Source organism: Rhopalosiphum maidis, chromosome 3, assembly GCF_003676215.2.
Source record: "Rhopalosiphum maidis isolate BTI-1 chromosome 3, ASM367621v3, whole genome shotgun sequence".
Lineage (NCBI taxonomy): Eukaryota > Metazoa > Arthropoda > Insecta > Hemiptera > Aphididae > Rhopalosiphum > Rhopalosiphum maidis.
In genome coordinates, this window is record NC_040879.1 from 25,300,076 (window position 1) to 25,327,041 (window position 26,966).

General features: G+C 23.2%; 3 protein-coding genes across 3 annotated transcripts in view; 1 reads left to right on the plus strand and 2 right to left on the minus strand.

Annotated features, from left to right (window-relative positions):
- Positions 1–16,409, minus strand: part of LOC113557049 — a 50,071-nt gene extending 33,662 nt beyond the window's left edge. Inside the window, exons 1-2 of the mRNA XM_026962329.1 lie at positions 16,261–16,409; positions 13,352–13,541 (exon numbers count right to left, since the gene is read on the minus strand). Coding sequence (XP_026818130.1) covers positions 13,352–13,354 — 3 coding nt within the window. The 5' untranslated portion in view covers positions 13,355–13,541; positions 16,261–16,409. The remainder of the gene's footprint in view (positions 1–13,351; positions 13,542–16,260) is intronic.
- Positions 15,601–15,942, minus strand: LOC113557865 (the record flags this gene model as incomplete). The annotated part of the gene is made up of 1 exon (XM_026963406.1): positions 15,601–15,942. A coding segment is annotated over exon 1 (306 nt), but the record flags the coding sequence as incomplete, so codon positions are not given.
- A 2,091-nt stretch (positions 16,410–18,500) lies between the features above and the next one.
- On the plus strand, positions 18,501–24,280 carry LOC113556336 (dnaJ homolog shv). Its single transcript, XM_026961211.1, has 6 exons — positions 18,501–18,810; positions 21,316–21,700; positions 21,777–21,919; positions 22,039–22,240; positions 22,651–22,861; positions 24,090–24,280. The coding sequence occupies exons 1-6, from the start codon at positions 18,743–18,745 to the stop codon at positions 24,152–24,154; spliced, it is 1,074 nt and encodes a 357-aa protein (XP_026817012.1). The 5' UTR covers positions 18,501–18,742; the 3' UTR covers positions 24,155–24,280.
- The last annotated feature ends 2,686 nt before the right edge of the window (positions 24,281–26,966 follow it).

Consider the following 26,966-nt stretch of genomic DNA (forward strand, 5'->3'; position numbering starts at 1 on the left):
ATATTATTCTTAAATAAACTTAAGTATGAAATTAGTAAAAATTTGAATATATATTTATATTACAGCATAAGAAAATTTATTCATACTATTAATTTATGATCTTTATTGTATAACGCTAATATATTATTTATTTGAAAAAGAAGATAGTAATAGTTTTGTACGATTACCAACCTTTCTTTATAAAATAAAAGAGTTATGCAATACATATACTGAATAATTATTTATATATAAATGGACTTATCTAAACGCTCAGTTAATAGTACATAGGTAAACACTTCTTTAAAAAAACAAACATGTCAGAGCATAAAAAAATTATTGACGTTACTAATTTTCCATGTAAAGTAAATGAGTTAGAATAGATAGATATTAAAATTGGTTTTCTTACCATGATTGATTTATCTAATGATTAATATAATATGTTGTGTATTAATAGGAGTGAAACGTAATAGTTGTTTATTATATATAAAAATATTATTACTTCAAATATAAGATTTTAAAAGAATATGATAGGGAATTCCAAAATTCGAAGTATTATTGATTTTTAACAACCAAAACTACCTTCTCATTTTGAAATAGTATATATACTCACACATTGAATATATTATTAGGTGGACTTATTTACATAATATAGGTACAGTATTAATTAAATAATTAATAATGTATTGGTTAAATGAATTGGAAGAAATTTAAATGATATTTATACATTATACATATTTGGTATTTTCTGTATAAGTAGCTCGGTTTGTGAAAAAAAATATGAAATTTATGAAAAGCAGAAAACGAAGTTGTTTTCTTGGACCAAAATTTGAAAAAAGGTTGAGCTATGATATTTGGGAAGGAAGGTGTATTTACAACAATTCTGTAAAAAATTTAAATGATACTATTCAGATGTCTCAACGAAATACTAGAATATAGAAATATAATGTGTGCCCTCCAACGACAACATAAAAATGATTCTGTCAAACTTAGAGAAAGAGGAGGAGATATAAGAAAAAACTCTGTAAAAAAAAAATCATAGAATTATTTAAAAGTCTGGCCAAAAAAAAATTGGAACATAAAACACGCCTACTGTTTTACATATTATATCTATACCTAAGGATATTATGTGAATAAGATTATTGTTAAATAAAAATTACTCAATAACTTTGGTACAGGTATTAAATATTATAATAAGCACTATCTGACAGCTAATAATATAATTCATAGCATTAAACTAGTATTTTTCTTATTCGATAAAAAAATTATTTTTAACTTTTTAATAGTTAAGGAAATAAAATTATGTATTTCCTAATTTTATTTGTTTGAATTACCTACTTATTTGTAGTGTTTTAAGTTATGTCAAAAATTTGTCATCGGTTTTTTTAAACTAATAAAATACATCCTGTCAAGTTAAAAAACTATTATCATTTTTATTTCACACAGAAATTAACATTTTAGTGGCTGTAAAACATCTCATATTTTATTACATTTTATATTTTATAGTTTATACTTGGTAATTTTTTGACTAAAATGTATAATTACCAGGGCCCGGATTTCAATGTAAAGTGCATATTTTTTTGGTTGATCTTACACAATGCTTTCTATGTACATAATTCGTTTCATGTAACGAGGGTTTCAAAGCTACAAATTGTATTTTGCATTTTTAGCATTATTGGGTCATTTTATTGATTTTTAATGCATATTTGTTTAATATACGATAAATAGAAGATCTTTAGAGTTTGAATATATTAATATTAAACAATAAATTATTGTTCAATGCAATGCTCAAAATTTAGTAAGTACAATAGGCTCTTAGAATTTTAATTTTACATAAATTTTAATCTATATTTTGGTATTTGGTATGCTTAGAATGAATAATATTTCCCTAAAACAGCCAAAACGTGTAAGCGTTTCAACATCAAGTCATTTCAAATTTTCAGTTTTTTTTTTTTTAATAAAATAATAAATAATGATTTTAGCTTATACGGCATTTTAAGGTCATTTTTTCATTTTTAAACTCATTTTTATGGTAAAATGCATTTTTGGCTCTATTTTTTAGAGCATATTTGTATGGTGATAAGTGCATTTAAATCCGGGCCTTAATAATTACGTATCATTTATTATTTAAAAAAAATACAATATTTAAATATGCATATTGCATACAACTTTATAAGTTTAACCCATGATCATTCTTCCTACTAACTATTAACTACTATAATATTAATCAATTTTTTTTAGGTTATCATACCTAATCAATCCTTTATAAAGAGCATCTAAGGTCAAATATTAACTGAAATAGAAGTTATTCATAAGATGAACTTAGAATAAACTTAAGCATATTCCCTAAGTATATTAAACTTTAAAGAATACCAAGTATATAGGTACCTACATTAACCAACATTAAAAGAAACAATCCCTCATAAATTATAATCATTAATTAATATTAAGACAAGATTATGTATTTAATTTCCATTATTTTTGATGTTTAGTTGCAATATTGACAACTATAATTTGTCAATTCAAATTAATGTGAAATATAAGTTTATTTTATTGTAAATTATACTTCGACTGTAACTTATTTAATTATGATTATATGTGAGTACTGATATTTTACCATTCAACTTCATGCTTAAAATATTTTCAAACGTTAATATATATCGTACAATATATAAATTGACGAAATATAAATATCATCAAATCATATGATTATAACATCAAATTATATTATTTTAATGGAACATTCGTTCACTAACATCTACTTTAATTTTAGTCTTGAAAAGCTTTTAAGTTTTTAAACAATAAAAATATAAGATTTAATCTTCAACGTTATTTATAATTATTCAATTAGAAATTTAATTCTTAACGAAAATTAAGTACTATGTATTTAAAAATTACACAATTTAAGTCTTCCGTTATTTCAATAGATATTTTCCAGAATCAGTTTTATTTAAATATTACACATTGGGTTAAAAATTGTTTCCTGTAATTTCGTTAGAATTCTAAAAAAATTGATCATAAAGACAGCAAACTTTAATTTATTATTTTTTTTAATTTAACATTTTGCATGCATCATTTTTAAATTTTTAAATTATCATGATAAGCATATATTATAGTACATGGTGAGTATTATATCAAATTTTTGGGCAAAGAAATACAAATAAAAGTAAGCATTACTCATATATCTAATAATAATTTAATATTATTTCTGATAAAATGAGAAGAATCTCTGTTAAACAAAATGTATTCTGAACTAATTGTATCAATTTATTGTTGTTTTATTATTTTATTTTTTAATATTAAAATTCAATAATTCACACTAAATTAGTAACTAGTAACTCGATAAAAATGAAAAATTGTCACGTGATATTTAATGTTATGCATTTAATTTTACAATGTTAGTCAATATAGATAAAATATTATTATGTTTAACTGTAAAATATATTGAATTAAAAACCAAAGATATTGATCAATCTTATTCAATGATGGTAAAAATGGAATTTAAATAAATTATACTATAAAAGTCATCTATGAACTAGTAAGTTTATGTAATAATTATCTGCTAATGTATTTATAATTTAGGTAAACTAGAAAACCAATATATGTTTTCATTTTAATTTAAACAAAAAATTTTGTATACTTGATTGCATTTATAATTACCTAGTATCAAAATATAAAACAAAACTATAATACATTTACACATTAAAAATTAATTTCATGTATATTTAATTAACACGCGTAACTAAAAAAAAATACCATCGCGTAAAATTATTAAATAATTTTTAATGTAAACATCGTAAATTTTATTACCTACCGTAATAACATTTATTAATTAGATCAAAATAAAATATAAAATATTAGATAGGTAAATATATATATTTTTAAAAATTTAAATAGGTGCTTACTAAGAATATAAAGAAATGTATAGTTGAGATTGCATAAATTATAAAATTGGATATGGATCATTACGCGTTTAATATGTTCTTCTCGTGGGCATGGACAAATTGCGTCTAACACAAAATGTTCATTTAGGGTCAGTGTACCAATGTTGCTTTTTATATTTTAAGATTTTAAGATAAGTATTATACGGATTTCACGTGTATAACACATACTCAAATGCTTGAAAAATAAAACTTAATTATTGATCAATTTATTACTGGTTATAATGACTGGGAATATTATATTTTATAACAGTGTCAAGAACTTTATGAAACGAATAATAATGTAATGTAACTGGTATTTAATTTTGAATAATTTACAATCAAAAAATAACATGTAAAATTTGAAAAAAAATTATTTATTAATTTATATTATATTATATATTAATAATACTCACAAAAAATCGGTTAATATTTTAATTTATTATGTTATAATAATTATAACTAACTAATATATTTTCCTTAGGTATTGTAAAATATTTTGATAACATTAGGTCTATCGGTCCTAAAATGTTTAGAGCACAGTTGTTACACAAAAAAGTAATTTTAAGCGCAATTGGTAAACTGCACTTCACGTCTAACCCACGGATTTCTTATGATCAAAGAAAAAACTTTTTAGCACGAATCCTCCAAAGTTAGCCTCTCAATTAAAAATATACAAACTGAGTACCACCAATACCAAACTGAAAGATTAAGCCTATCTTAAAAAAGTCTATCTTAGTCCGAACCCGAAAAACAACGAAACAATCTTATTTAAAACCTAACAAAACAAAACACAAAAACAAAAATATACCAATTTAATATTATAGTTTTTTTTTTTTTTTTTGTATATTCTTAATAATTGGTTATTTTTCTCAAACAATTACAAAAAATTTAATATTGTAAATATTTAAGTGACACTGTGACAAAAACAAATTTTAACATTTTCTGCAGCTGACGTATTTTTGAGATCAATAAAAAAAAGGATAGACAAGTGGGTATCGCTTATAGTAGAGATGGAGAATAGGTCACTTTAATGGATGTATTAAATTTAAATTGAACGACAGGTATCATTGTATAAAAAAACGATTCTAAACAGAGATGATTTGTTAGTCTAGGATAATTAGTAGGATATATTATATTATAACCTATATCTTAATTGTAATATATTATCGTTATTTTACTCGATTTCGTAAAAAATTAAATTTCATACCCTCACAAAATATTATGGAGAACCTTGTGTTGGATTTTTTAACCTTAGGTATAAATCATAAAAATTTTATAAATTTTCAACTTCAAAATTCCTTGCAAATTTTTGTGATTTTGACATATTTCGTAAACATTTGAACTTTAAATGCTTATAAACAAAAATTGTGACTAACGATTTTTGATTTTTTTTTACTATGATAAATACAACTTATAATAAATCTTCTATTAAATTTTAAAGATTTTTTGGAATGCCAAATTTTTTTTATCGACATTTAAAAAATAAAAACTTAGAAAAATCGAAAATGGCAACTGTCTATAAATAGCTTAAAAAAAGTCAAAATATTTTGGAAATTTAATCGTAAATAGATATTGCTAATATAAACATTTGGTGAAAACTTCAAGTATTTAAAATGATTCAATTTTGAGTTAAAGCAAAATAAAAAAATCGATTTTGTCGAAAACTGATTATGCGTAAAAAGTCCAGTTATTCCGTTACTTTTTCAGGGATTTTTCCTTTTGACCCCTCTCCCCTCCCCAAAAGACCAACTAGATTCATTTTTTTTTTCAAAGAGAGGATGAAGTCAAAAATCAAAGCACTATTACTACTCCAAAACGTGATGACACAAAAATAAAAAAAACACTCATCATTGTAAAATCAATACATTCATCAATCCGTTCAAAATCTAAAATACGTAAATATGTTATGCAAATATTTGGTGATACTTTTTGATATCCACATAAAAATATAATTCTTGTTATATGCATTTTCTTAAATACTTAAAAGTAACGTAAAGAAAAATGTTTATTTATTTATATATTACCTATAAATTTCATTTAATTTACTAAAATCTTAAAACAAGAGTTGTCTAAATATTTTTGAAAATGATATTTTTTTGATAATAAAAAATGTGTGTATATTTTTATAACTAATATTAAAACTTCAATAAATACAAGAAATATAATTTTTTTCTGAGTTCTAGAAAATGTACTTAAAGTTGTCTCATCGAATAAAATATAATATTATTAATATTTATTAATATATTTTTATACTTATTAGTACTATTAAAGCTTTTATACGATTTAAAAAAAATGTAATATGTATAGAACATAGATAGATACATTTTAAAACTAGCAAACTAACGAATTTTCTACCATTAAATATTTTTTCATACTATACATAACTTTTAATATTAGGCTCACTTACCACTAATAAATATTCACTTAATCAGTCAATAAAACAAAACTACAAATAATTCACATGCCATACTTGTATCTATAACTTAAAATATTAGATACAATTTAACAAATGTGTTACTAAATATATAAGTTAAATAAATATTTTATGTCATACAGTTTACTTAATACATACATGATTCAAATAATAGAGTAATAGGCTTTAAACATTTGAGTGCATTAGCACTTATGCACCTCATCGAATTGTTCATAGCACATTTGTCTTCACAACAGTACATTAATGTAACTAAATAATTTTATTTTTGTACATTTAATTTACTCCTAATTAAAATTCAAAATACATTAATGTACCTATTATTTTAAAAGAATAATTTAAAAAAATTAAAAATATTGTCACCATATTTTTTTAAAACCAATTTATTATTTTATATACTTGTAAATTATAACAATGTCTATAACAATTACAATATCATAAAAGTTGTAAAATAATTTTCAAATGTTAATCAATTTATTTACTTTTACTTTTTTAATAAATACAGTGAAATGTATTATATCAGTACTACAATAATTGATTTATTATTGACTAAAAAGTAACAAAACTATATTTTTGTGAAAATAATCAAGTTGATAACAATGTTAACTTTAAAACAATATTCTCAACATGCTATCAAATTATAACTGATGTAAAATTGAATATAATAAATCTCTAAATTCTTTAGTAAAAAAAAAATTCAATATAGCAGTATGACGTATAATATGATCAATATATTTTATGATGTATTTTCAGTTATAGCAATTATTGTTGTATTACTTAAATTCATATATTATGTTAAATACTACAATGTATTTATTAAAATTTAGAATGAATTCATTTAAACAGTAGCATTTGAATAAAAATCATTTACATCCATACACAAAATGTTTTGTTTTAACATAGGCAATTTATTATAGTGTTATAATATCTCATTTTTAATTATTAAAGACACGTCATTATTACGATCTTTATACAAATATTTGTAAATAACAAGAAAATGTAAAAAAATTAAAAAACAAAATTATTATGGTTTATAGGTCAGTGTTGATATCATAATATTTCTTCATCAAAATATTCATAATACAATGTTAAATTATAAACAAGTAAATATTTATTTGAGAGATCCTTTACTTATTATTAGGCGTAGATAGTAAATATTATTTATTAGTAATTAAGGAGATATTACTTATTAAATAATTATTCACGGAAATTATGAAAATACATGATCAATGATTTAATTTTCTTGAACACATAGTAATAACATAATGATAAATAGTTACATAAACTAGGTAACTACATAAATTATTAATTGTTTTAAAAAATCTTAGATATCTAAATTTAATTAAAATCTAGCTACCAATCTGGTTAAATTTATAAAATAATTTTTATTTTAGAATATTATGAATTCATGATAATCTCAAAAATAAAATACAAAAACAACAAAAGTTTATATAAGTAGGTACTAGGCACAAAAGGTACGTTCTAGATTCTAGAAGGTTAACTAATACAATTCTAAAGAATAATTTGGATAAAAAATTAAATAAAAATATCTATTAGTTTTTAAATACAAAACTGCAATTTATTTACCCATTATATATACAAATTTTAATATCTGATGAGTTTTTACGATATATTTATCGTCTTGATACAAACCCAACATGAAAGTGGTAGTAGGTAAGCCATTGTACTAGGCTCCACTCTTACTCCTTCAGGTACTCCTTAAAAAAAATAATCATAGAACGTCTCCAAGAAATATATACATATTATATACATTTAACATTTATACATACTTTATAGTTTATAATTTATATTAGGGCCCCCAAACACAAGCTTGTGCTGATTTTAGAAAACATATTATATAGTGGCGAACTGGCGAATATTCAATGTCATTAGATATAATTTGAAATTACTTAGATTATAAATTATTTTTGATATTTACTTGTGTTTTCATAATTTAACCAAGATTAAACTGATCAAATGCAATATTTTTCTTTTATATAAATCACATAATTAATTTAATTTAATTTAATGAATTAATATTATATTTGTATGAATTATATTTTTTTTTTACGTGACCAATTGACAAATCGTGCAAAAAGTTTTGCGATAAAAACAAATAAATGCATTTTCAAGCTGCGTGTGAATACTAGCAATCGCGTGTTGTACGCGTTAACCTCAATTTTATTACCTCGTTTTTTCAAAGTTATTCAAAAAGGTTTATTACATACATTTTTTTTCATTATATTATATAGATATATATAATATAAATATATATTGTAAATACAACCCCTTCTAGATTATTAATTTTTACTTATTATTTTTGTCCTTCCTTTGGCCTTAGGTTATTATACCTTGTACCTATCAGAGTATCTAAGTAGGTACCTATTTCTTATCGATCAAATGCGACATTACACATCATTATCATTACCAATATTTATAATCAAAACAATGTTTTTATGAAACAAAAATTAAATTGAATACCTATTTACTGTAATTTCTTTCACTTATTCTCATATTTGACACTAACAAAATCCACACAGATGTGAAACCATTAAATAATGTAAATTTAAAAGACAAGATAATATTTTGATTGACATTTTAAATGTTACTCGATATTAGGATTAATTGGATTATTTTCTTCAATACACAATTTAATTTTTATTTTATTCAACAACATAGACTGCTTAAGATGCATTAAGACGCCAATTAATCTCAAGAATTACCATGAAAATTAAAATATTAAATAAGATCGCACTTATGAAAACAATATTAAAAGGTTATGTTTACATTAAACTGTAATTACATTTAATTTAATGTGTAAAATAAAAAAAAATTGTTAAAATAAATTATTCAATTCATTAAGTATGTCATATAATAATAAAAGTTGGTATCTGTTAAACTTACTTACAGTTATTAGAAATATGAAAAATAATAAAAAAATATCATTTGACTTTTTACACTTGATTTCCATTTTTTATAATAAAAATTATATGAAATTCCACTGGCAATATATTTAAAAATCATTTGACATTTACACTGTCGAGATCAAGCCCCCTTGATATAAATTTCTACATTAAACTGTCTATAAAAGGAGATGTATTTATTTTTATCATTATAATGCAACAAAGCCCATACTATTTGTATACAATTGCACTTTTACATATAGCATTATTTTTTACTAGTAAAAATTGTTTCTACATAGGTGGGACGCAAATAAATAAAAAACAAATAACAATAATTATAAAACGTTTCGATATATTTGTAATAGAAATATTGAAACACATTTTATTAATTCAATTGCAATTTTAGTTCCTAAGCGGAGCAATGGTTACGTAATTGTTTACAATAATTTGTATTTTTATATTTGTATAATGTCATCACTTTTCAGAACAGTACAAATACTATGATTTTCAACTTAAAGAAAAATGTCTAATAATAATAAATGTTTTTATTATTATTTTTTTTTTTTTATGTATCTAATTTATAACTGTTGTTGAGAATAAAAATGTACTCTAAATATTTATATTAGCATTAGTAGACATGATATAATTTTCAAAATACTTTTTGTTATGTAATAAACATTTAACACTCCTTTTTATTTCTATTTTTCAATTTATATAAGGTAATATTTTATTTATGAGTAAAAAAAACTTAAAAATGTAATACAAAGTTTCATTTAAGCTATCGATAGCCAAATTAAAAATATCAAAAATGAATTCTCACAATTTTTATGTAAATGTATAATGATTTAAAATTAAAATTGTTACTGTATTCATCAAAATCACAAAAAATTAAAACTTATTTTGTATTCATATAATATTTTTAATTTAAATACCAAGTACTTGAAAATTGAATATAAAAATTCACCTATGTTTATTCTATTGTAATTTTAAAAAAATGTTTGGGATAAATCCACAAACATACATTTTTAATAAATGATTGAAATTCAAGTTTAAACGCGACATTGGATATTCTTACGTAAGTATAATAATGATTTATCTTCAAACAACTTGTTTTAATTCTCAACAAAATTTTTTTTGTCATTATTCAAAAAATAATAATAGTAGAAACTTGGAACATTTCACTATTACTTAAATTATAATTTTCAATATACAATACAATTTTCAAAATATTTATACTTATTTTAGGCTATATTTATAAGAATTTGAAGTATTTTTTTAAGTGTTAATAAAATATTTTAGGCTAAGTCAAAAACTTTAAAATTTAATACAATATTATATGTAGATTGTTATTGTAGTAATTTTAAAATATTTTTATATATTAAATTGATAGTTATTTTATAGCTGTATATCCTTACAAAACAACTTAATAATTTGATATAATATTCATACTAAAACTTTTTTAAATTGTTCTACTGGTAATAATTTAGAATTAATTTAGGCTTGATTAATTTATTTTTAATGTAGGTCTCAACGAAAAAATTTAATTTATAATAAATAATTGTTTACATATATATTAATATACGTCATAATATTCGTTAAGCAATACACATTTCTTAGTCACCCTCAATATTTACTTAGTAAACTTTGAATCCCTGGTAGACCCCCAAAAAATACAAATTACGGTGCTTTGATAGTCCCGTAAGATTCCATGAAACAAATTAACACAAAATTTTCGAACAGAAATTTTAAAATTGTTTTTTTATTTAATTATAATATTATATATTTTATGTAAATTATGTACCACAATAGATAGTAAAGTAATAAAAATTTCTATGCAACTTAAAATTTAAATATAAATAGCTTAAAATCTATAATATTCTTTTAAAACAAAATATTAATTAAAATTTGTCCATGATATGACATGGAAATCATATTAAAAAGTCTATCAGTACAAAAAAAATGGATAATATAATATGACGTGTCTTTTGTAAATTGTAAATTTAATGAAACTGTTATCAATTTTTTCGAAATAAAAATAACAATTATGCTAACAAGCTATATATTATGTACCCATAACAAATAAAAAATACTCCTAAAGTATAAGATAGAATACTACATAATATTATATATTATACATACCACATGGATATTATATAATATAATAAAGCATTTATAGAATAAATTACTGTTAAATAAACATAATTCAAAAACCACAAAAATTACACTAACCAATTAAACTAAATAAAAAAATTAGTCTATTATTGAAAATTTTATCAAGTAAACAATACTAAGATTTACTTAATTATTGATTAATGAGATTGAGGTTTGAATTTTAAATCGCTCTTCCTAGTATCCCATTAAAAATTATCTAACATTTAAAAACCAACAGGTGCCTATCTAATTATTTCATACATTATTGTGTTAACACACACACACATGATAAATAAGGTATATAGGTATGTTCAATAAAAAAAAAATAATAATTATTAAAAATAATATACCTAAATTAGAGTAGGCAATAAAGACATTTTTTTTAAAAAAAATAACCAAATTATAAAAATAAAAACATACATTGAATGAGACAGTAATTTAATAGAACATAAAATAAAAAAATTTAATGTAAAGTTTCATTTAATTTATTCGTAAAATCTTATTATTTTAGGCACTAAATAATTAATGAATGAAAAACATTAGTGTAAATATTTTTTACATAAGTATTAATCTGATAAAAAAGTGAATGATTTAATTTTGAATTGTTAATAAAAAATAAAAATAATAATACTCGAGGGAGGAGGTAGTTTAAAAAAAAATGCAAAATTTTGGTTTTCAATCGACAGATTTTTTTTTTACTAATAAATGTATAGTTTTATTTATTTCAAGTTTTTTTCTAAGTTATTACTTATCATAATCATATTATTATTGTATGTACTCGTATATTGTATAAATGTATTATACAGGGTGTCCCGCGAGAATTTACCCATTGCAATATCTCCTAAAATAATGGAGATATTATAATTCTGATTTTTTAATAAGATTCACAGGAACAAGAACTACAAATATTTCATGTTTTAATTTTTTTTTATGTTTTGGTTAAAAATTTAAAAAATTTATTTTTTTATTTAATAATTTAAAAAAAAATTGAAGATCGGCATTTTATAGTTTTTTTTTTTTTGAAAATATTGACGTTTTAATACTTTAATTTCATCAATTTCCTGATTTTTAATATTTTTTCTAGTTTCGAAAAAACTGCGAAATTATTATTATGTTTATATCTTGCCAAAAAATGGGACAAGATAATAATATCGAAACATTAAATTAGGTATTTAAATTGCGGATTATGCCATACTCAAATTACCAACAAGCCATAAAATATTAACTATTACGTATTTATACGTTGGCGGACAAAACACCGTTTTTTACTAAATTCAAAGTAAACAAAATGCATTTGTTTTATCTATTTATTATAATTATTATAATATAACCGTATTTAATAAAACTAGGTATAACAAAAATATACATATTGATATTTTGTACAATATTTATTAACTTTATTTGAAAATTTAACAATGTTGAAGAAATAAAATATGACGTTTATTGCGAGCAACATTGAAACCCGTTCGCCAGCCGTACGAGCACGCGGGCCACATGTTTGATACAATGATACCACTATAGCACATCGTATTAAATAATTCGCAGTTTTTTCGAAACTAGAAAAAATATTAAAAACCAAGAAATTGATGAAATTAAAATATTAAAACGTTAATATTTTCAGAAAAAAAAACTCTACAAAATGGCTATTTTCAATTTTTTTTTAAATAATTAAAAAAAAAATACATTTTTTAACTTTTTTCCCAAAACATAAAAATAAATTAAAACATGAAATATTTGTAGTTCTTGTCCCTGTGAATCTTATTAAAAGACCAGAATTATGATATCTTCATTATTTCAGGAGATATTGCAATGGGTAAATCCTCGCGGAACACCCTGTATTTTATAATAAATTAAAAATTAATATTTCAGATTTCAGAACACACTATAATTATGTTTAAAGAAAATATATCCTACTTAATAATATTTATTATTAATAATAACTTTTTTCGTAATATATTATAAATTACCATGGTTTAAGTTTGATATTTTCCACGATAGTGCTTCAACAGACGATGGACTTGTGCACGTCCAACACGTTGACTGAACGCGACGACAGTAGCGGCAGTACAGCGCCTTGACAACGAATTTTGTACACACCCAACCGCGGTGCGTTGAGATATAGCTAGGTGCGCTTTCGGCCATCATCGTTTTCATGCTCTAGAATAGGCAGTAGGAACATAATAACAACAGTTATAACTATACGGGCAAATTGGCAGGATTTACATAAGTATACGTAATTCTTAAATAAAGTAACTTCCCTTTCCCCTTATCATAATTATAATCCAAGCAAGACATGAGCATTATTTATGATATAATATAATATACAATATACATAATATTATATTTAATATTATGATAATACACCTATAACATGTACGAACATAGTTAAACTAGCCATTTAAGGTATCTATTGTCTATGTTTACTTACAAAGATAAATATAAATTGAATTTGTCATGTAAACAAAATTATAAATTATAAAATGTTGATACTGTTGTTTATAAAAATGCATATGAGATATTTACGAGTAAAAAACTTTGAAAAATTAAATTAAGTATGGCTTAATGTATCAATTCCATAACAGGATAAATTGTTTAGAATTTTTTTATAAAGTTTTCAATGTTATAGCAATATAGCCTATGAGCGATCACACACAGCAATACAATTATAAAAAAAGTTACACAACTTTTAGGTATTTTATCTCAAAATGTGACATGTTTGATCATAAAATCATAATACATTTGGGCACTATAGAAGGTATATAATAAAAATATACGAGTATATGTATATAGGTATATATACTTAGATATATGTAGGTTTTTGTGTAAGTATTTTATATTTTTTTTATGAAAGTTACATATAAGTTTATAAGTTAGAAATTATATATTATGAAATTAAAACTAAAAAGCCGTAAGTGGTGATCATTTCAACAGCACGTACGAATTTGACTTCAAAAAATGCAGAGTATCATTACGCATGGCTGTGAAACAAGACTTACTGTACGATAATTATAATGGACTATAATAAAAGTGCAATATTACAGATTTAATCATTTGTATTTTATAAGATCGTAAAAGGAAGTTCTAGAAGAAATTCTACAGTATAGTTATTTATTATTGTCACTATACAAAATTAAATAAATTTACTTAAACTAATAAAAATTTTAACCTAGGTTTTAATAAAATAATTACATATAAAAATTTAAATATCTAGTTCTAGTATTTAAAAATTAACTATCTATTATCATTTGTTAATTTTTATTTTTTAAGGTTTAAATCTGAATTGAAATATTGTAAAAAGATTAATTTGTTAAAATATTTAAATACAATAACTAAAAAAAAATTAATTAACATTCATGCATTTATATCTTGTTTAGAACCCAAGTGTTACAATTGTGTGAAAGAGGGAGGGGGGGGGTTAAAAATGTACAAGGGCGCAAATATGTTAATTGTTCACAAGCACTGATAAACCTAGTGGACCAAACGTGGTATTTATTAAAGATAAGTATACAGTAAAATTATTATCTACATCAAATTTACTTCCAGCATAAAAAATAGTACATATTCTAATTATGGGATACTTTTCATTCGTCGAACAATTAATAAACCAATACTGTATTCATGATTTAGCGGCCAGTGATCGATCTATTAAATTATAGAATCTAAACAGAAAATTAATGAATTTCTTATACAACCTGAGATAATTATACTAAATAAGTTTAAAAAAATTTACCGAAAACTTTTAAATACTATTTAGTTATACGTAGACTTTGTTCAGAATTTATTTTAATGGAAAATATTGTTATTACTACGTTTGAAACTAATATAATTATACCTGTAGTCTGTACACCTAATACGTCAATAATATAAAAACGTGTATATTTTATTTATATATTTATAGTATAATGATTGATGTTGTTAAATATTAGTTAATTAAATATATTTCTTTATGAATAAGATATATATTTAAAAGGTAATTTAAATTTAATTTAGATATGTAATATCAAATATCAATTGTAATAATTACAGATTGAATACGTTAAAACAGGCACATATATAAACAAATATAATATATATATCGTGTATCTGTGTGAGTAATAATAAACTAATAAGTATATAACGCTATGTGCATATCCTGGTAAGTGGTAGTAAATATGTATACATGTTTATACTTTATACTATCACAAATTATTATGCAGTATTTGATAGAAATTAAAATGTCGGAAAAATTTGGAAAAAAGATTGACGGATAGCATACTCCCATTTCAACATTAAGTCGTCTATTCGCAGCTTCTGCATAGTTATTAGTCCTATCTTGGGAATTTAAAACTCTATTATAAAGGTTCCAAATATCAGGTGGAAAACGTGCGTGGCGTCTACCTCTACCATTTCTATTTACCCTTCCAATATAGTTGTCTTCGAACCATTCTAATAAAGTATGAAACTCTTCACTAAGGTATTCTGCCAACGCGTCAACAGCAGCATCAAGATTTTCTAATTTAACGAACGCTAATGCAACAATCATTTTTACAGAAACTGCTAAGTCGGAAATATTATTATACTGAGAAATAAGATGTCATTCACAGAGTTGTTTTCTAATATTTTTCGTCAAATGAAATAAACACCCAAACATTTGAACGTTAGGAAATGCTGTTGTAATTGATTGTATGCGGTTTGTTCAAAATGACATGAAACAGAATTAGGATTTAAATCGGGTCTTAAATTTTTTAACATTGAAAACATTTTATCGTACGTTTTTTATTGTTTACCTGGTAATAAAATATATACTAATGGAAGTACACTGTCTAGATATTCGGCAAGTATTACATATACTTAACTAAACAGGGGAGGTGCAATTTTAAATATACCGTCAACATACCATATTTTAAAGTTCTGTAGTATATTAAGGTTCCGGGAACGACCAAAAATTAATATTCTATCCGGACTTGGACCACTATCATCTTGCAAAAATAGTTCCTCATTTCCTGTCTATGAAGTGTACATACGATATGAATCTGGTATTTCTAATATGGTTAAATTTTCCGGATTTTGTGGTGCAGCTAGAATTTCTTGTCTTTTGCGTCGAACTTGTTTTTTTAATGCAGCACTATTTTGTAATGTTGCCTGATAAATAAATAATATTATAGTTATAAAATATAATGTTCACCTAAATAATAGTTGTTTTTTTATTACTTACTTTGGCTGCTTCAGACAATGGAGCAATATACATGTTAATCAAAGTAGATGTAGGCTCCATACATTCAGTAACTTTTCTTTTTAGATTTGTCACAGCGACATCTGCTTCGATTTTTGACGCTTCCAAGTCATGACACTGTTCATTAATAGTTTTTATGACTGTGTAGACGAGCTTTGCAAAAATGTCCATTACGGCAACGCCAAAACCGTATTGTATTATTAAAATTAACATTATCATAAACATACATAAAACCATCATAAACAAATATTTCACGATCACGAGTAGATTTTACTTGGGATTCCATTATGTTATACTTATGTTATGCTTATTAATTTACTGCGAGTTGTGTTGCCAGATGATAACTGATTAAAACTTTATTGCAACAATTGTAATCGTGATCGTCGTCATCGAAGGCCATGGGCGATATGTAGACATTTTAAGATAAGATACGATAAATTAGAAAAATCCAATAATATCAATAATAATATAACATATTATAACATTATATAGGGTGAATTCAAAGTTAATTTTGTGTTTATACACAATTTTTCGACCATGGCGAAATGTTCCATTTCGCGTGCGTTGCACCCAAAAAAGAACCGCAACGTCGTCGAGTCACCCGGTTTTTGTTCGATTTCATACCATTTTAAAAAGCAAAGTCTAGACACTGCAAACGTCATTCGCGAAATATCAGAATAAATAATTGTATTACATTCAGTTATACTGTTATAATGTAATAATATGAACCTTTTATCCTTAATAAAGTTATTTTCTATGAGTTAAACAATTTTTGTTTGCCATCATATTACTTTAATTGATTGGAAAAACATCACGAGTCATAAAACTTTGAAAGTTAATATTAAGCAGAAATTATGTATAATTAGTATATGATACGGTTGTAATAAGTATTTAATCTTAAATTATTTTTTTTTCAAAATTATTTATATTATAGTACAATAATTATACAGTTAAATAAAACTGGGAAAAAAATTCACCTTTTTTTTATATACCTAGTTACATTCAAAGTTCGAATTTTACAAAATTTTTAAAATATCACAAAAATGTACAAATACTATTTTAAAGTGAAATATGTACCTATAAGTATAGTCTTCAATTTTAATAGCCAAGGTTTAAGAATTGAATAGGTAGTACCTAACACGCAGTACAAGTAGTTTATAGGTATTGAATACAAACAAATCTTAAAAATATAAAGGTACCTATAAGCATAATTTGTTTTTCATAAAGTTTTAACTTCAAATTTAGACAATATTTAAACAATGAATAACAATTTTAATTGTTTTATTATAATTCAAAAATATTATTCACGAGAATCTAAAATGTTTACGTTTAGGTATAATGAATTTATAATATGTATATTTATATAATTTAAATACGTAAATTAATTTTAAAATATTACAAGATATTACCTATTTATATCACGAATTCATAATGTTCCAAAACAACCTTGTATTATGAAAATGTGAATCAGGTTATGATATTTTTCTTTTCAAAAATGTATAGTTCAAACTCCTAATTGCCAGCTGCAGGTGTCATGTTCATATTATATTAAGCTTGTACACAACTAACGAAAAAGGTCAAGACGCGTCTAGATATGTTTATTCATGTAACTTTTTTTGTAAAAATGAATTATAAGTCTTATAAGCTACATTAAGTTAATTATTAATAACTGTCAAGTCATTAGGCTATTCGTTTGAATTTCGTATTTTCGTGCTGGTCGTTTGGAGGTAGTTCCAATCATTTTTCTTCCACGCACAACGATATCGTACAAACATGTAATTCGTTTTTATATAGCAAGTCGTACAACCGTGTGATACGGAATGACCGGAGGAATAAACACCAACCAGCCAATCAAAATCGCCCACATTACTTATGATTACAATATCAACCGGAGGTTGACACAACGCGTTTATTATTTGAAAACGAGTCAGACATTAGTGAAATTGAATCATTGTATACTTCGCGGAAAGTGTTCGTGTGTGAAACTTAAAGTTATTAAAATGGATTTATGTATGATTAAATTTAAGTTATTGATTCGTTAGGGATAAAGTAAAATACTGTTTGACGATTTTTAATTTCTAGTCACTGGTAAACCTATCTCGTTGTCTTATTGGTTTTATTGTTGCACAACGATTAATTATATAAAATGATTTTGAATTACGTTCAATTCATCGTTTACAATTTATTGTCGTTTTCCATTTTGATATATTGCCAGTAAGTATATATACTTATACATAAAACATAAAATACTTTGTTTTGTTAGTATAATGATAACGGCATAACGCCTATGATGAGTAGGACATGATTCTGTGTAGATTATGCATAAATACACAGAAGAAGGTTTAAATAAGACATTTGTATATCATATTAAGTTTGAATAGTATTAAAAACAAATTTATGTTCTAAGTACTATAGGTACTTGATAATTTACTACATGATGCCATTTAATGATTTTTATAATTATTATATATTTGTATCTATACTCTGTAAAAAAAAAGTAGATGTTAATAATGCTGTATGCATACGATGATATAAATGAAATTCATCTGTCTTAATTAATCATTTGTATTTCAATTAATATTTAAACATTTCTTTTAAATACTACCAATATTTTAAAATAGCTAATTATGCTTTTTATTATTTTAGTTTATTGTTTTGTTAGTATCAACTTTGTAGATAATTCAAAAGACATAGATTGTTATGCTGAATCTATCTTAGTCATGGATTAGGATTAAAACTATAGCACGAGTTTAATATTCCCTTATTTATAGCATACTTTAATGTATACATTATGATAAATGTTGTTAAAGTATATTTTTTCATTTTTAATAATTATCATATTTTGGAAGAACTTTTATTGGTCCAACCAAACCATTAATTATTTAATTTATTAGTATTTACCATTTATAAAATGCATCTATAATCTTATATTATATTCTATAAACCCGATTATCCATAGTCTTCCACGAGTTATATGAAATATGTACATACAAAAAATCATTATAGTTCCACATTATAGTTTATACAACTTAAAGGACTTTCCAAGCCTCAAAATATACCACGGAAAGCTTTATTAATTATTGACAATGCCTCGTCCTACCTAGGGATTTTGATTTCGAAAACAAATAAAATGATTAAAATTTCATTCTTAGATTTTTCCTCCCGAAGTGAAAATTTGATTATCAGTGATTTCTACGCCACTCGCCAATTGATAGTTAGCAGTAATTAAAATAAACATTATATTAATGTCAAATATTAGATAATATCAATTAGATACTTTAATACAAGAAAACCCTTTAATTCATTGTTTTATTCTAGTATTCTAGTTAATTTGAGCAACAATTTAATATAAAATAAAACATAACAATTATACATAAAATATTACTTTGTTATAAATCTAAATATTAACTAAATTATTGTATGATTAAAAAATATATGTATATATATAAATATTATACCTCAATTACCCAAGTATCATAAATGTTAATGGTTTATATTTTCTTATAATTTTATAAAACAAATAAATAAATAAAATAAAAACAAAGTTGTATTTAATAAAAGAATGTTAATGTATTTTATTTGATTTCTATTTATAAGGTACTAACTTAATTTAGTTTTTTTTTTTATTGTATGTTAAATTATCATCTTATCAAAATAATTTTGCATGTATTCACAGTATAAAACATTGCAATTAAGATCATGTATTTAATATAATATATTATAAAACACCCATGTAATTATTGCTCTATCCCTATTTATAATTTATATATATATATATTTCCTAATTTTTTTTTATAATTTATAACAATATAATAGATTATTATTTTATTTTTAAAATCCATATAATATGTGATATGATTAATTTTTGTATTACTGGAAATTTTGACATTAAAATACTAGTCATTAAAATATGAAAAAATAACCTTTCTAATAGTGGCTTAGTCATAGTCTGGGATCCATAAAATGTATAATCCACAATGTAAAAATATGATGAATTAAATTAATCCAATTTTGAAAATATAATGTTTTTCGTTCTCGTAAATCAAATAACTTAATAGGTCCGTTTGTTTCTTTTTAGGCATTTGTTAATCTCCTTATGAGGCAATCAAATAATAAAAAAAATAAAATAAGAATCAATCATAATAAAAAAATATTGATAATTGCCTGTTATTATTTATAATAACTCATAGGTACTAGGCAATGATATCATTTACTTCCTATAAAAGGAATTGTCTTTATTTCCTTGGAATTGTCAATATTTTGAATGATTAATTTGACATGAATTATGATTCAAAGAAAAGAACAACATTACATTTTGCTAACAAATTATACTGATGCAAATATTTTACATAATTTTATAATGGTTAACAATTTAGCATTATACTCCAACTAAATAAAACAACAAATTATTCACAACAATATTTGTATATTCATTTTAATTTTTTTTTTTTTAAATTAAGTGTTACTTAAAAATTAATAAAAAAATCCTAATAATTAAAAAGTAGATTTTAAACATTATTTAGTATTTTTATCATTTATAAATATAAAAATATAGATATATTTAAATGTGTATTGTTTTTGTGCATATATAGTTGACTTTGGTCTCAAATTAAACCAAGTTAATGTATAGAATGATAGTGCTATGTTTTTAAGAACATATTTTAATGAATATGTAGATCAAATACATTCACTATATACCATCATATATTATAATTACAGTTCAAATGACTACTATGAAATATTGAACGTACCACGTACAGCCAAGCAGAATCATATAAAGTCAGCATTTAGAAAAATGGCTAAACAGCTTCATCCAGATAAAAATCGAGATGATCCAGAAGCTTCAGAAAAATTTTCAAAATTACGAAATGCCTATGAAGTATTATCTGATGAAAGAATGCGTAAAGATTATGATAGATGTGGTGAACAGTGTGTTAAAAAGGACAGCATGTCTGCTGGTCATGATCCGTTTGCCAGTTTCTTTGGAGACTTTGGTTTTCATTTTGATGAATCACCTGGACAAAAAGAAATTCCTAAAGGTGGAACTATAGTTCTTGATTTACATGTTTCTTTAGAAGAATTATACAATGGTAACTTTGTGCAGGTAAAAATTTTTAGTCATTTCCTGAATTTATAAAATATTTTTATTGATTTATCATAAATATTGTTGTTTTGTTTAGGTAACAAGAAACAAACCTGTTATAAAACCAGCTCATGGTACAAGACAATGTAATTGTCGCCAAGAAATGATCACTAAACAATTGGGGCCTGGAAGGTTTCAAATGATGCAACAAAATGTTTGTGATGAATGTCCTAACGTGAAGTAAATTATGATAATTTTTAATAACGATTTATAACTAATACAAGTTTCCAAAACTTGACTATATTATTATAATCTAAAAATACACTATTTGAACTTAATATTTTAATATTTTATTATAGAATGGTTACTGAAGAAAGTATGTTAGAAATAGAAATAGAACCTGGTATGAAAGATGGACAAGAAACTAAGTTTACAGCAGAAGGAGAACCACACATTGATGGAGAACCAGGCGATCTTATTTTTAAAATAAAAACAACACCTCATTCAGTTTTTGAAAGGAGAGGAGATGATTTATATACTAATCTAACTATTTCATTACAGGTAATTAATAAAAATGAATAAAACTATTTAATGAAAATTATTCAAGGAAATTTATTTATTTTATATCAAGGTATATAAGTTATTATATACCTTGATATAAATAATAATTAAAAAAAAAAAATTAATAAAATAAAACTTGAAAGTATTGTAATATAAACATAAATATGTATACATTTTTAATTAACATTTTCTATTTGAGTTTTAAGTTGTATTGTTCAAAATATATTTCAATTTTCAATTTAGTCAAAAAAAATATAATGAACGTTTGTTTTAGTCATATCTCAATATTCTCAAAGTCAATACATTACTTTGGTTCATTTTTTACTATATAATAAATAAAATTAATACTTATTAGGTATTGAGTATTATGTGTATATACTATATAATTCTAATAAATAATTGATTTGTAGGACGCATTAATTGGCTTCAAAACAGAGATAACCCAATTAGATGGTCGAAAAATTCTTATAGAACGAACTACTGTAACTTGGCCTGGAGCAAAAATTCGTAAAAAGGGTGAAGGCATGCCTAACTATGAAAACAATAACCAACATGGTTATCTCGTCATTACTATTGATGTCCAGTTTCCTAAAACTGATTTTACTGAACAAGATAAAGAAGGTAATTTCAATATTTTTTTATAATTGCAATTTTATTAGGTATTAAACTATTTAACAACAATATCAGTTTCTTAATGCAGATTTTAAATTAGTACTTAAAATGTGAAAGATGTTTCAGAAATCATTACAAATTTAAATACACCATAAAAGTTATAAATTTTATTAAACACACAGCTCAAAAAACGCTTCTCATTTATGTATGAAAAATTCTGATAATTACTCATTATACATTTTATATTGCATTTTTGGTATAACTGAGTAAAGAGAAAATAACTTATCACAACTATAATCTATAATGATAAAAATAATAGCTTGGTGCTCCAAACTGCCTACCCAGTGGCACCAAACTAAAATTAATTTGGGAAGGGGGGCAAAAATTATTTCTTGATACCCACCACCTTTTGCGCTATAAATTGTTATAGTTATGCTAACCATATGTACTTCAACAACTTATTTGAAATAAATAGTACATGGCATGTGTTATTTGTCGGGCAGTATTGTTGTTTATCCTTATTCTTGCTGCACATAAATAGCCATTTATAACTTACAATAATAAATTTTATGATTAGCTGCAGACCCGATCTACCAAAAAAGGGGAACGGTCACCCCTCTTAAGTTATGGGTTAGGTATCACTGGGCCTATTTATAATTGTTCAATGCAAAATCCATAATAACTTTCTTCGTTACATATTTATCTAATATCTACAATTGGCTTGTTTAAGCTAAACCAAAATGTATGTTAAAAAAAAACTCCTATTTACTATAAGAATAATGAATATTAATTTAAGTTGTGTAATGTAAAATGTTTTAAAGAGAATGCTATTCCTGCATGTGTTGTTTTTGTCTTACAAACATTTAACATTGCAAATTTTTGTTCAGTAAAACCAATTGTGTATTGTTAGCTTTAATATTAAAGTGAAATGACCTATTAACAAATTTAAAGGTAACAATACACAATAAGTGGGATCAATATATTATTTATTTTTAAGATAAAATAAATACATGCAGATATATCTTAACCTCTTAATTTTTATTTATAGCAAGATTAGTACTAATATTATTATGCTTAAAATCAAGTTGCATACAAAATCACAGAAATTAGAAAATTACAATTTATTATAATTTAAAATATAATTAAATTATTGATATATTAGTGAAAGTATTTTAAATGACCAAAAAAATAATATAGTATAATTTATTCACTTATATCTTAAATGTTTATTTTTTAGATCTCAAAAGAATATTAGGTGAAAACTCGATCAATAAATTATACAATGGTCTAGATGGATACTGATGAGAAGAATATCTTTCAAGTCATAAGTGCCACAAAAGATATTTTACTTTTTATAAATCTGTGATGTTTATGGTGTAGATTTATAATTAAATTATTTTCTAAAATAAATGTGTGCTTATGAAATTATTTATAAAGTTAATTGTTCAATGTGCATACTTAAACAACCCATGGTTTGCACAAAATAACAGAATAACTTTTTAAGGGTCTTGTATTTTTTTTTATTCACAATAGGCAATCTATAATTACTGCCCTTTAAATATGTATATATAATATTATATATGTAAGCTATTTTATGTAGTATGAATATTTACAAAATTCAGTTATTATCCATCATATGAGTGTTACCAGGTCCAAATACATTAAAAATATTCTTTTGATAAAGCTATGTTGTTTTTTTTTTTAATTTGAAGAATTATAAAAACTAACAAATTAATGTTTATCAAAAGTTCTAATAATAACTAATTTTGGAGTGTATATGTATTATTTTGGAAAGGCTTAGGTTCTTCCTTCCAGTCATTGTGTTTGTTGCTTAAGAGAATGTTATACTCACGTATATTGTCATTGTCTTACTAACCTACATTATAGCAAATTTGCATTCAACAGAACACATTTTATGTTGTTAGCTTTGATATTGGAATCAATTTACCTATCATCAATCTTAAAGGTAAGAATATAATCATGCCTTTATTGATATTATCATTTTAAAGTGAGTTATGAACATTTTAAAGTTGTAATATTTTACATAGCTATAACCAGAGGCGGATCTAAGATTTTTTACGCCCGGGGAAAATATTAAAATTACGCCCAATCATAGACCAAGACTGAAAATATATCATTCCCTTTAATTGTTTTCTAATAAATGGAACTAAAATTACAAACATACTTTACATACTACATACTTATTGATTTTTAAACACATAATAATGTTAACTAACATAGTTAAAAATATCAAGCTAGTTCATACTCTGATACTCATAAAATCTTATTACTTATTACTTGTGTTACAATAATTAAACTAAATAAAAGTTATTCTGATTTTTACACTACTATTAAAGTATGCTAAAGAGTATGCTCTATCTTTTCTAACTATTAAAATAATTAATAATACACATTTTTTATACACATCAATACATTTTTTTTTGAAATTTTAAAAATTTAATAAAATCAGTCTTAAGTTCTGAGTGAAGCAAAAAATGTATTGATATCATTAAGAATTATAATTATTGAATTACTTAAATTAATATTATATTGCTTACTGTAATATAATTAAAATTATAAAATATTGAATAATTAACTACATTTACGAATTAAGGTAATATGTAGATATATTGTTACACTCTTTATTACAATTTACAATACATTATAAATTGAGGCTCATAGCACCAATAAAAATCTACAAAAAATAATCTCTCGTTTTATATTTTTTCCTTTTTTTAAGTTATCCAAAATTGGATGGAAAAATACTATTTTATAAAACAAATACGCCAATAACTTAAAGTTGCTGCTTTTTTTAAAATAAAATAATATAATATAATTTAATATAATAACATATTAACATAAATCATAATATAATTTTACTAATTAAAACCACTGAAGCGATGAATGCAACTAGATATCTTTATTTAGTTTATGGAATTAAAATTTTTTTACAACATTAAAAACTTAAAGTGGTTACATATTTTTTTTTCGAAATAGGGTATTTAAATAGAAACTGTTTATTTTTGTTTGTATTCAGTCTGCAATAGTAAACATTAAACAATTATATAGGTATTATATTTTTATATATTTACTATTTACATAATAAACCTTAATATAAACAATAATAATATATATTATAATTAATCTATTCTGTGGACTGTGGTATAACCAAATTTAGACTATATCAAAAAGATTCAGTTTAAAGTGATTAACAAATTTTCAATGAATCAGACTAAATAGCATAGCATTAGTATGCCTAAATATTTTTAAAAATTTGAGTGGCCTAACCCACATTAAAACTTAATCAACTTTAATTGAGTTAATGCTTGATAGTTAGTTTAAAAAGCAAGAAATTATATATAAAACGTGAGTTTATTATTTTCCTTAGAGTGGATTTTATAAGAAAAAAAAATGTTGCAAAATAATCAAAACTTGAATAGGCACCTGTCCTATATAAAAACACTTTTGCTGTTTTGGTTCTGTGTGCCTCAATTATAATAGACCTTTATAGTGAAATATAAATTCGTTTATTCTGATAAAGATACAAAAATTTAGATTTTAGGCCAATAAAAAATGTAATCAAATTATAAAAATAAAATCTTTTTTTTTAAACATAAACAAATGTATAACCATCTTGGTAAATATTATAATATATAATAATATTATAAAATATTAACATAATTTTCAATAAACAGATATAATATTATATCGTACGTTGATTGATAATCTTATAAAAGTTATTGTGTAGGTATCAGACCAGACATTTTAACGAAAACACAGCATAATAAATACCTAGTTTGACACTATCACTCAGAATCTTAATAATTATAGACTATAGTAGGTATATACTTATTACTTATACTTATACGAATCTATTTATAATCTTACCTTTAACTAAAATGATGTCTATTGTCTATAACTAACTGGCTATTCCGTGCGCAGAGAGGTTCAGCTGCGCTTTCAAATGGCAAATGGCAGAATTTGTCACTGTGGTCTGTGGTAATTAATTTTGTACTATTTTTATCCGCGTCGACGATAACGTACATATTAATTATTATATTTATATTAATTATTGATAATATATGTTTATATTTAATTTGTATTATTAGTCTGT